This window comes from Scyliorhinus torazame, chromosome 10 (genome assembly GCF_047496885.1).
Source record: "Scyliorhinus torazame isolate Kashiwa2021f chromosome 10, sScyTor2.1, whole genome shotgun sequence".
NCBI classification, from domain to species: Eukaryota; Metazoa; Chordata; class Chondrichthyes; order Carcharhiniformes; family Scyliorhinidae; genus Scyliorhinus; species Scyliorhinus torazame.
Window position 1 is genome coordinate 186859265 of NC_092716.1, and position 12802 is coordinate 186872066.

Below are 12802 nucleotides of genomic sequence, written 5' to 3' on the forward strand. Positions count from 1 at the left end.
CCTGTGGCTCCATACCCTGCCCGAAAGCAGAAACTGAATGGAAATTGCTCCAAAATCACTCAACATTCTGAAATCGACTGATTGGTAAGTGAAGCACATATTTGGCCGTATAGATAGCTGAAAAAATAATGTATATGTTGTGACCCCCGGAGTAATGGAACTAGAGACAGACAGTGCACTCTTCCCATCTCGGTCGTAACACCAGATATGGTGAAATGCTGCATTCATGTCAAGGGTAGTCACTCTCATCTCACTTCTTGAGTTCAACTCTTTTGTCCATTTTCGACTAACGCTGTAATGAGGTCAGGAGCTGAGTGGGCCTGGCGGAATCCAAACTGAGGGAGCATTGCACTGTCTGCACGGCAGTACCCAGGGAAGCTCTGGACTGTTAGAGGGGTAGTACTGAGGGAACACGGGACTCTTGAGGTGTGGTACTAAAGGAGAGCGGCATTGGTTGAGGGGGGGGGGGGGGGAGAAAAAGATTGCGCAGTACTGAGGGAGCACTACAGGGACAGAACTGAAAGAATGCTGCACTGTCAGAGGGACAGTACTGAGAGACACTGCACCGACTAAGAGGGTACTGCACTGTAAATTCTATGTTAGTAAAGATGGAGCGCTGCACTGTTGAAGGGCGAGTACTGAGGGAGTGCTACACTGTCGGAATGACAGTTGTAAAGGATCACTCAACTGTGGGAGGTCAGCATTGAAAGAATGCTGCACTGTCAGAGGGTAAGCACTGAAGGAATGCTAAACTGTTATCATAGAGTTATCATAGAATTTACAGTGCAGAAGGAGGCCATTCGGCCCATCGAGTCTGCACCGGCTCTTGGAAAGAGCACCCTACCCAAGGTCAACACCTCCACCCTATCCCCATAACCCAGTAACCCCACCCAACACTAAGGGCAATTTTGGACACTAAGGGCAATTTAGAATGGCCAATCCACCTAACCTGCACATCTTTGGACTGTGGGAGGATCCGGAGCACCCGGAGGAAACCCACGCACACACGGGGAGAACGTGCAGACTCCGCACAGACAGTGACCCAAGCCGGAATCGAACCTTGGACCCTGGAGCCATGAAGCAATATGCACATTCTCCCCATGACTCCATGGGTTTCCTTCGGGTGCTCTGGTTTCCTCCCAAAGATACGCAAGTTAGGTGGACTTACAGGGTTAAAGGGATAGGGCGGGGGAGTCGGCTTAGGTAGGGTCCTCTTTCGGAGCGTCAGTGATGGGCCAAATGGCCTCCTTCTGCACTGTTGGGATTCTATGGAATATCTAGGCATTATCGCAGTGTTTGTGAGAACTTACCATGTGGAAATTGGCATCCATGTTTTCATTACAACAGTGACTACACTTGAAAGGTACTTCATTTGCTGTGATGTGCTTTGGGACATGCTGTGGCGGTGAGAGGCGCTTATAGAAATGCAAGTCTGACCTTTTCTTTCTGACTTTTTCCACTTAAAATACAGAAAATATTCACAAAAATACACAATAAAATCAAGCATTGATTTCCAGTTCTGATTTATTTTGAATATATAATTAAAATAAGTTTAAAATATTTCAGAATGACATGTTCCTGTACACAACATGCTACTGTTAACAGCCAACCTAACACATATTTTTTTCTCAATGTACAAGCCAGATTGGGCAGAGATGACGTTAAAACAATATTAACCCAAATTCAGTTTACAGCTTCAAACAGTCTCTCGCTCTCTTTTGTCAGCTACCTACTATCCAATGCTGAAATTCTGAAACAAAAAAATTGCGTAAATAAGTTAATGGGGCTTGAAATTTAAAAAGTTACTTTTCTATTTATTTGAAAATAAATACATTTTATTCTTGCAATCTACTCTGAAGTGAAACTGCAACTGAAAGGCTGTTCCTTCATATATATTGAGGTATTCAGTAAACCTTAGCATCGTCATTTCCCCAACACTGGCATGCACATGGAGATAGCAAGGGGAGAGAGAGAGAGAGAGAGAGAGGGGGTAAAATGAGAGGGAAAGATAAATAGAGATAACGATGGAAAGATAAATGGGGAAAGAGAATAATGAAGAGAGATGGAAGAGAGAAGGGGAGACCAAGGGAATGCAATAGAGTGAGAGTTAGAGAGATGAAGGCAGAGAAGGGGGTGGACAGAAAGGGAGAGAATGTGAAGGAAGGAGAGATGAAAGTTCCCAACCATTGGAGATCAGGACAGTAGTTGCTCTGATTTCTGAGAGCTTTGGTGACACTGTGCTGTGCAATGTACGGTATCCTCATTCAACAACCTGAGGACTTGCAGTGACTTGACAAATCTTGAACTCTATACATGAGCTTTACTAATCCCCTGAGGCAGTGGCGATTTGAGAAAAAGTTTCCAAAGAGGTGACCCCCACTGGGGAGGGATGGGGGTTTATTCTGCCCGTGGCTTCTGTTTCTGACTGCCTCTCAAGTTACATACACGCGAGAAGCAGGTGGGGTTAACATCATTGTGATAATGCCTGCACTCCAATATCTCATTGGCACTGAATTTCCAGGATGGGGGATGGGGTACATCAGTGTTGGCAGAAACCTCCACAAATCCCCAAAGAAATAGGGCACATTCACCCCCCCGCCGCCGCCCCCCCCCCCCACCCCCCCCAGCAGTTCACAGGCTCTCTTAGGTGAGGACACAATGGGTTACTTGGTGCCCACTGGACCCAAATCCTAAAGATGGGGTGAGGGAATAAACTCAGAGAAGAAAAGAGGAATCAATGAATACAAGATCATCACATGATCTAGAATACTGGGTGTAATTTTGGTTGCCTTATTTGAAAGGAGCTATAATTGTCTTCGGAGCAGTTCAGAGAAGGTTCACTCCAGTCATTCGTGGGATGAAGGGCTTAACGTATGAAGAAAGGCTGAACAGGTTGGGCCCTTAACCAACGGTAGCACAGTGGTTTAGCACTGTTGCTTCACAGCTCCAGGGCCACAGGTTCGGTTCTCGGCTTGGGTCACTGTCTGAGCAGAGTCTGCACGTTCTCCCCGTGTCTGCGTGGGTTTCCTCCGGGTGCTCCGGTTTCCTCCCACAGTCCAAAGATGTGCAGGTTAGGTGGATTGGCCATGTTAAATTGCCAATAGTGTCCATAAAGGTTAGGCGGGGTTACTTTGTTATGGGGATAGGGTGGAGGTGTGGGCTTGGGTGGGGCGCTCTTTCCAAGGGCTGGTGCAGACTCGATGGGCCGAATGGCCTCCTTCTGCACTGTAAATTCTATGATTACCCATTGGAATTTAGAAGAATGAATGAGCGGTGATCTTACTGAAACACATAGGACACTGAGGGGACTGGATAAGGTGAATACTAGGAGAGGAGGATGTTTCCACTTGTGGGGTGGTGCGGGTGTAAGAGAATACTGTTTATCCCAGAGGGTTATTAGTGTGTGGAATTCTCTTCCCCAGACAGCAGTGGAGGCTGGTTCAGTGAATTTATTCATGGCTGAGATAGACAAGACTCTTGATAGACAAGGGAGCCAAGGGCCATGGGGTGCTGACAGGAAAGTGTAGTTGAAACCACAACCAGATCAGTTTGCGATCTTATCGAATGGCACAGTAGGCTCGAAGGGCTGAATGGATTACTCTTAAATCCATTACAGAACTCACGAGAATCCTCTTTACCCAGAGGTGGTGAGATTGAGGAACTCGCTGCAGCAGGGTGTGGTGGAGGTGAATAACATAGATACACTTAAGAGGAAGCTAAATAAACACATGAGAGAGGAAAATGCTGATAGGATGAGATGAAATGAAGTGGGAGGAGCCTCGCATGGAGCTTACAAAGACCAGTTGGGCTGAATGGCCTATTTCAGTGCTGTAAAATTATTCCATGTAATTCTGTTTAAAATGAAATACAATCAATGGACGTGAGAAAGATGTCCTTCAGAATTGTTTTCTAAAAGGAACTTACGAAGGATTGGATGAGAGAATGTTGCAGGGATCAGAGGAAATTAACTTATTCCGTGTCATTCTCAGTTAGTTGAAAGTTGATGCATAGCATCAAATAAAAAGAGAAGACAAGAGATGGGAGAGTGAGCACAGTCCCGATGGCTCATGCAGATACTGCACCACCAACCACACAACATATATACATAGAGGGCTATGTATAAATCGTCCTGAAATCGGAAAGCTGGACTTTGCAAGTTCGGACATCAGCCATCTCAAAGCTTCAGTTGCTGTGCGTTAACAGGCCACTTGTCAAACGCTAGTGTTAGCACAAGGCATGCACTCAGTTCAAACGAACACACCTTCCGGGTTCAGGCTCGACACCAGAGGGTTCTGCAGATTACGTGGATTCCCCAGGAACTGTTTTGCTGTCTGTCGCGGCGGGGAGTTGATTTCAGAAATGTGAATATCTGTAAAAGTAGAAATGAAATAACATGGGTTTGCCATCTCACGCAAGGGCCGGCGAGTGTGTAGCTTCTGTACTGTAACGTAACACCTTGTGATTTTCAACACCTCGATTGCATCTCCTCTTGACAATTTCTGCTCCACAGAGTAGCAGCCCCAGCTTCTCCTGTCTCTCTATAGTACTGAAGTCATTCACTCCTTGTACCATTCTCTTAAATTTCCTCTATGCTCTATCTCCGGTCTAAATGCTGCTGAATGGGTTTCTCTGGCTGGGATTGGCCTTGTGTAATTCTCTGTCTCTCTCTGTCCTTTGGAGAGCCCCCCTCCCTGATACTTGCTTGGTGTCCTTTGCTGTTCCCTCCATGTGAATGAATTACCTTTTGGTTATTTGACCATGCTGGGAGGGTGCTCTGTGGGATGGAGATGTTATGGTGACACTGGTTATTTCCTCACCTCCATTCCAGTGAGTAGATGGCTGTTGGTTTGGTTCGTCCGTCGTGGAATCCTCTTCGCTTTTGGTCTGCGTTCCCACACTGCCGGTTTGCTGAATAAATTGCTGTAAGTTGCATTGTCTCAGGTCTTTATTTAACTCCTCCAGCTCTTGTGTTTTGGCCTAAAAGACATGACTCTCATTTAGAAATAAAGAACAGAAAACAAAAGACACACAAACACACAAAAATATGGTATGGCAAGATCGCTCAGAGGCTGAAATGCTTCGGGGAGCCCACCCAATGCACTCATTTCTAATGTTGTCCTCAATCCCTCCTCCTAATCGGTCTCCACGGGACCAGCATCACTCAACTCAAAGTAATCCAAATCCAGCTCCCCGGCAATCAAACATAAAGAGGCATGGAGCATCGGCACCATGTGTGATTTGGGCATGGGGAGAATGGTTCTGTTCACATTGCCTGCGTCTGACATGCAAGGAGGATGGCTACCCCGGAGTCTGATACCTGAACGTGTATTGCAGAGAATTGGGCAAGTAATTTAGGCTGACATTGCCTGTGCATTATAGAGGAAGAGCTATACTGTTAGAGGGTCAGTACTGAGGGAGCACTGGTCCACCGGAGGGTCAGTACCGAGGGAGCGCAGCACTGTTGGAGGGTCAGTACCGAGGGAGCGCTGTTCCACTGGAAGGTCAGCACCGAGGGACAGCTGCACTGTTGGAGGTTCATACTGAGGGAGCACTGCTTCACCCGAGGGTCAGTACAGAGGGAGCGCTGCTCCACCGGAGGGCCAGTACAGAGGGAGCGCTGCTTCACCGGAGGGTCAGTACCGAGGCAGCGCTGCTCCACCGGAGGGTCAGTACCGAGGGAGCGCTGCTCCACCGGAGGGTCAGTATAGAGGAACACTGCTCAACTGGAGGGTCAGTACCAAGGGAGCACTGCTCCACCGCAGGGTCAGTACCGAGGGAGCGCTGCTCCACCGGAGGACCAGTACAGAGGGAGCGCTGTTACATCAGAGGGTCAGTACAGAGGGAGCGCTGCTTCACCGGAGGGTCAGTACAGAGGGAGCGCTGCTCCACCGGAGGGTCAGTACCGAGGGAGCACTGCTCCACCGGAGGGTCAGTACAGACGAACGCTGCTTCACCGCAGGGTCAGTACCGAGGGAGTGTTGCTCCACCGGAGGGTCAGTACCGAGGCAGCGCTGCTCCACCGGAGGGTCAGTATAGAGGAACGCTGCTCTACCGGAGGGTCAGTACCGAGTAAGCACTGCACTGTTGGAGGATCAGTACTGAGGGAACTTTGCACAGTCGGAGGGGAATTGCTGAGCAAATGCTGCTGTGTCAGAGGTGCTAACCTTTGGAAGAGAATTTAGACCAATTATCTGTGAGGTAGCTGAACAGAGAGGGGCACAGGAACAGGAGGAGACTGTTCAGCTGCTCCACTTGGCTCTGCCATTCAATGGGTGTTCGGTGATCTTCCACCATATATCCAAATTTGCTCCATCCTCTTCGTACCATTAGATAACAAAAATCTATCAATCTCAGATTTAGAATTAATAATCGATTTAGCAATATTGCTGCTTGAAAAGATGGTTCAAAGCTTCTATCATTCTGTGTGTGTGCGCAAGTATTTCCTTACATCTTCCACTAAAGCTCTGACTCTAATCTTTGTATTGTGCTCCTACAGCCAGCCGAAGTTGCTTCTCTGTATCTATCCCATCAGTTCTCTGTAATATCATGAAAACGCTGACCTTCGATATTCCAAGCAATACATGCCCAGTTTTTTTTATCATCTCTCCTTGTAATTTAACCTTTTGAGTCCAGGTGCTATTCTGGTAAATCTACACCGCACTTCCTCCAAGGTTAATATATCCTTCCAAAAACATGGGGCTGGATTATGAGATTCTGAGATTAAGTGCTGACGCTGGCGTGGGAACGGTGACTTTTTACAACCGAAAAAACGGCGCAAAACGGCCACCGATCTTCAATCTGGTGGGGGCTAGCAGGCACGCAGCGTAGAGCCCCGGCGGATAGGGCCAGAGTATTGCCAGGTCCTTGGCCGCACATGCGCACGGCGACAGCCTGCAGCGGCCGTGCCATGCAACATGGCCAGGCTCGCCATCCCCGGACCATCCCCCACCAGTGCCCCCAGCTCCCGCAAAAGCCCCCCCTGCCCATGGAATGGCTCCTCCCTGACTGTGGCGGCACTGGACTTAGTCCGCAGCAGCCACGCCGAGTCCCCGAAAATAAATAGCACACGCGGCCGACGCCGTCGGGAACTTGGCCCATCGGGTGTGAAGCATCGGGGGGTGGGCTTCAGGTAACTACCTCAGGCCACCCCGACAGCGTGTGTCGTACTCCTAGAGTGTGCCGTTTTGGAGGGGGCAGAGATCGCAAAAGCGGTGCCGCCCCCCGCCCCCAGTTTTGACGCCAACGTGGATTCTCTGGCTGAACGTGATTTCACCGTCGGAGACCGGAGAATCCCACACCAAGTACCAAGAACTGAACTGTGATTCAAGCTATGGACTAACCAGGGCTCTATCAGCTGTAGCATAACTTTCCCCCAACTTGTATTCTAGTCCTCTGGACATAGAGGGCAGCATGCCATTGGCGTTTTTGATTATTTTCTAAAAATGTTCGTGACAATGTAATAGATTTCATAGAATTTACAGTGCAGAAGGAGGCCATTCGGCCCATCGAGTCTGCACCGGCTCTTGGAAAGAGCACCCTACCCAAGCACACACCACCCTATCCCCATAACCCAGTAACCCCACTCAACCAACACTAAGGGCAATTTTGGACACTAAGGGCAATTTAGCATGGCCAATCCACCTAACCTGCACATCTTTGGACTGTGGGAGGAAACCGGAGCACCCGGAGGAAACCCACGCACACACGGGGAGAACGTGCAGACTCCGCACAGACAGTGACCCAGCCGGGAATCGAACCTGGGACCCTGGAGCTGTGAAGCAATTGCGCTAACCGCTATGCTACCGTGCTGCCCCTAAAATGTAATGATCTACATATACTCGGATCCGCAAGTCTCTGGATCACCCTGGCTTCCAGCTTTTCACCATTTAGAAATCACGCTCGTTTATCCTTTTTAGATCCAAAGTTGATTCACATTTGCCTATACTGAAATCCATTTGGCACAGTTTGCCTCTTTATCAATGTCTATATTTGTTTGGTAGTACAGAAGTACAAAACAACCTACCAACCAATCAGCGCTCTATTCTCCAAGTATAGATTGTTGTTTTGTCCTTATTTTGTTATTCTTGTAAAGAGTCCTGATGAGTGCAAGATGAAAAACTTTGACAGGTCCCTTCTTTCAGCAATTATCAATATCTCTCTGCAATTTTATGCTTTCATTTCCAATGTTTACGATAATCGTTGCACTCTTGGCAATCTTGGATACATCCTGTGTTCTAGGCCTGTAATAAATATTGTGAATAGTCGCGGCCTGAATATATAGTTTGGACCACCGCTGGCCACACCCTTCCAGTCAGACTACCAGCCAATTATCCCTACTCTCGGTCCCCTGCCAGCCAACCACTTTCCTGACCAAGTCAATAATTCAACCTCAGTTCCAGGAGCTTCAATTTTAAATAACTTTCTCTTCTAAGGGACTTTGTCAAATAGATTCTGGAACTCCATAGAAACAACATGCCCCTGTCCACCTCTTCAAAACAAAAAAAATCAATCAGGTTTCTCAGGCATGACCAAGCCTTTGCAAATGTTTTTTTAAAAATATTTTTATTCTCCTTTTTCACATTTTCATCCAAATTTACACCCACCAACAAACAATCAACGGGAACAAATACAATGTCAATCCCCCCGGCCAACAATTCCTCCCCCCACCAACCCCCAACATTTTAAATACAAACATCAAAGAAAAGGATTCAGGAATCCACCATTCACCCATACATAGTCACCAACAACATAAATAGTCCAAACCCCCTCACCCCACACCTCCCCACCCCCCCGCCCCCATGTTTGATGCCATCCAATTCTTGCAAGTGTATAGTAAACAAAGCCCATGAATTGTAGAACCCTTCCATCCTTCCCCTCAACTCAAACTTCACATTCTCGAGTGTTAAAAATATTCCAACAGATCCCCCCACCACGCCAGGGCACAGGGTGGAGAAACTGACCTCCACCCCTGTGGTGGTATGTATTAGGGGTCATGTGGGACTGTGAAGCCGTGATGCTATTGGCTGACAGATCCCGGGTCCTGGTTGGCTGTTGACTCCTGGCTCCGCCCTGAAGGCGGAGTATAAGAACCCGAGCTTCTCCCCGCCGCTTCATTCTGTTGCTGAACTGCTGGGGACAAGTCTCGCTTAATAAAGCCTCATCGACTTCATCACTACTCGTCTCTCTCGTAAGTCATTGTGCGCTACAATTTATTAAGCGAGCTTAAAGGACTATGGAGCTCCGGATCGCCCCGGAATGCCTGCGGATCAGCCCCCACGCAGCGAACTCGGCAGCAGTATTTAAACACTGGCAAGCATGTTTTGAAGGCTACCTCCGAACGGCCCCCGGCCGGATCACAGAAGACCAGAAAATGCAGGTCCTGCATTCGAGGGTAAGCCCGGAAATTTACCCTCTCATAGAAGACGCAGAGGATTTCCCGACGGCGCTCGCATTACTGAAGAGCATCTACGTTCGCCCCGTGAACCAGGTCTACGCGCGCTACCAACTCGCAACGAGACGGCAAAGTCCCGGAGAATCGCTAGAAGAATTCTACGCCGCGCTGCTAATTTTGGGACGGGGCTGCAGCTGCCCGCCGGTGAACGCGATCGAACACACGGACATGCTAATTCGCGATGCGTTTGTGGCAGGTATGAACTCTCCCCAAATCCGCCAAAGACTTTTAGAAAGAGAGTAGTTAGGACTCTCAGAGGCACGGGCCCTTGCAGCTTCCCTAGATGTGGCCTCGCAAAACGCCCGCGCCTACGGCCCCGACCGCGCGGCAGCCCCTTGGGCTCCGTGGACCCCCGTCGCGACAAACCCCCCCCCCCCCTCACAGGCTTGCGCGGTTAAAGCGCCAGACCATCCCAGGGGGGCCCGCTGTTATTTCTGCGGGCAAGCGAAACACCCCCGGCAGCGCTGCCCGGCCCGCGCAGCTATTTGTAAAAGCTGCGGCAAGAAGGGCCATTACGCGGCAGTATGCCGGTCCTGGGGGGTCGGCGCAATCCCCGGAGAAGAACGAGCCCAGCATAGCCCAAACGCTCCCCAACCCCCCCAGCGCCCCATGTGCGACCCGCGGGCGCCGCCATTTTGGGTCCCGGGCACCACGAGGGGAGGATAGGCGCCGCCATCTTGTGACCCCCAGCCACGTGCGATTCATGGGGGTGGCCATTTTGTCCACCCCCGACCACGTGCGATCCATGGGGGCGGCCATTTTGTCCACCCCCGGCCGCGTGCGATTCATGGACGCCGCCATCTTGGATGACAACAAAGGACCCCAGCATCGACGGCTCCACGGGGTCCGAAGAAGACGCCACGACACTACGACCATGACTGGCTTCGGTGACTCTGGATCAATCACGGCCCCGGACGCTCCAGACGACGACAACAACGGTGCTGATCAACGGACATGAGACATCATGCTTGATCGTCTCCAGGAGCACTGAAAGTTTCATTCACCCAGACACGGTAAGACGCTGTTTAATGACCATCCATCCAAGTATGCAAAAGATTTCCCTAGCTGCAGGATCCCACTCCGTAGAGATCAAAGGGTTCTGCATTGCGAACCTAACGGTGCAAGGGAGGGAGTTTAAAAACTACAGGCTCTACGTCCTTCCCCAACTCTGCGCGCCCACATTACTGGAATTAGATTTCCAGTGTAACCTGCAGAGCCTAACATTTCAATTCGGCGGCCCAATACCCCCACTCACTATCTGCGGCCTCGCAACTCTCAAGGTTGAACCGCCGTCCTTGTTTGCAAACCTCACCCCGGATTGCAAACCCGTCGCCACTAGGAGCAGACGGTACAGCGCCCAGGATCGGATATTTATTCGGTCTGAAGTCCAGCGGTTGCTGAAGGAAGACATAATCCAGGCCAGCAATAGTCCCTGGAGAGCCCAGGTGGTAGTAGTAAAGACCGGGGAGATGCAAAGGATGATCATAGACTATAGCCAGACCATCAACAAGTACACACAGCTAGATGCATACCCTCTCCCCCGCATATCCGACATGGTAAATCGGATTGCCCAGTATAAGGTTTTCTCCACCGTGGACCTCAAGTCCGCCTACCACCAGCTCCCCATCCGCCCAGGTGACCGCAAGTACACAGCCTTCGAGGCAGACGGGCGTCTATACCACTTCCTAAGGGTCCCATTTGGTGTCACGAACGGGGTCTCGGTCTTCCAACGGGAGATGGACCGAATGGTTGACCAGCACGGGTTGTAGGCCACGTTCCCGTATCTCAACAACGTAACCATCTGCGGCCACGATCAGCAGGACCATGGCGCCAACCTCCAAAAATTCCTCCAGACCGCTAACACCTTGAACCTCACATACAACGAGGAAAAGTGCGTTTTTAGCACAAACCGGTTGGCCATCCTGGGATACGTAGTGCGCAATGGGATAATAGGCCCCGACCCCGAACGCATGCGCCCCCTTATGGAATTTCCCCTCCCCCACTGCTCCAAAGCCCTGAAACGTTGCCTGGGGTTCTTTTCATATTACGCCCAGTGGGTCCCCCAGTATGCAGACAAGGCCCGCCCGCTAATACAGACCACTACCTTCCCCCTGTCAACAGAGGCTCGCCAGGCCTTCAGCTGCATCAAAGCGGATATCGCAAAGGCCACGATGCGCGCCATCGACGAGTCCCTCCCCTTCCAGGTCGAGAGCGACGCATCCGACGTAGCTCTGGCGGCCACCCTTAACCAAGCGGGCAGACCCGTGGCTTTTTTCTCCCGAACCCTCCACGCCTCAGAAATCCGCCACTCCTCAGTGGAAAAGGAAGCCCAAGCCATAGTGGAAGCTGTGCGACATTGGAGGCATTACCTGGCCGGCAGGAGATTCACTCTCCTCACCGACCAACGGTTGGTAGCCTTCATGTTCGATAATGCACAGCGGGGCAAAATTAAAAATGACAAGATCTTAAGGTGGAGGATCGAGCTCTCCACCTTCAAGTATGAGATCTTGTATCGTCCCGGAAAGCTGAACGAGCCGTCCGATGCCCTATCCCGCGGCACATGTGCCAACGCACAAATAGACTGTCTCCAAGCCCTCCACGAGGACCTCTGCCACCCGGGGGTCACTCGGTTCTACCATTTCATAAAGTCCCGCAACCTCCCCTACTCTGTGGAGGAGGTCCGTACAGTCACCAGGAACTGCCACATCTGCGCGGAGTGCAAACCGCACTTCTTCAGGCTGGATAGAGCCCACCTGATCAAGGCTTCCCGCCCCTTTGAACGCCTCAGTCTGGATTTCAAAGGGCCCCTCCCCTCCACCGACCGCAACGCATACTTCCTGAACGTGGTGGACGAGTACTCTCGTTTCCCCTCCGCCATCCCCTGCCCCGACATGACAGCGGCCACAGTAATTAAAGCCCTTGGCACCATATTCACACTGTTCGGTTGCCCCTGCATATATCCATAGCGACAGGGGGTCCTCCTTCATGAGTGACGAGCTGCGCCAGTTCCTGCTCAGCAAGGGCATAGCCTCGAGCAGGACGACCAGCTATAACCCCGGGGGGAACGCGCAAGTAGAGAGGGAGAACGGCACGGTCTGGAAGACTGTCCTGCTGGCCCTACGGTCCAGGGATCTCCCAGTTTCCCGGTGGCAGGAGGTACTCCCGGATGCTCTCCACTCCATCCGGTCGCTGCTGTGTACCACCACTAACCAAACGCCTCATGAGCGCCTCCTTGTCTTCCCCAGGAAGTCCTCCTCCGGAACGTCACTGCCGACCTGGCTGGCGGCCCCAGGACCCATCTTGCTCCGGAAACATGTGCGGGCGCACAAATCGGACCCGTTGGTCGAGAGG

General features: G+C 50.9%; 1 protein-coding gene across 5 annotated transcripts in view; it reads right to left on the bottom strand.

Annotated features, from left to right (window-relative positions):
- Window positions 1-1506: 1506 nt before the first annotated feature.
- Window positions 1507-12802, bottom strand: part of LOC140384436 (ras association domain-containing protein 8-like) — a 165153-nt gene continuing 153857 nt past the window's right edge. For all 5 annotated transcript variants that reach the window (XM_072466138.1, XM_072466136.1, XM_072466135.1 and 2 more), the window contains 3 exons: window positions 4818-4977; window positions 4262-4369; window positions 1507-1750 (listed from right to left, as the gene is read on the bottom strand). In XM_072466138.1, coding sequence (XP_072322239.1) covers window positions 1722-1750; window positions 4262-4369; window positions 4818-4977 — 297 coding nt within the window. In that variant the 3' untranslated portion in view covers window positions 1507-1721. The remainder of the gene's footprint in view (window positions 1751-4261; window positions 4370-4817; window positions 4978-12802) is intronic.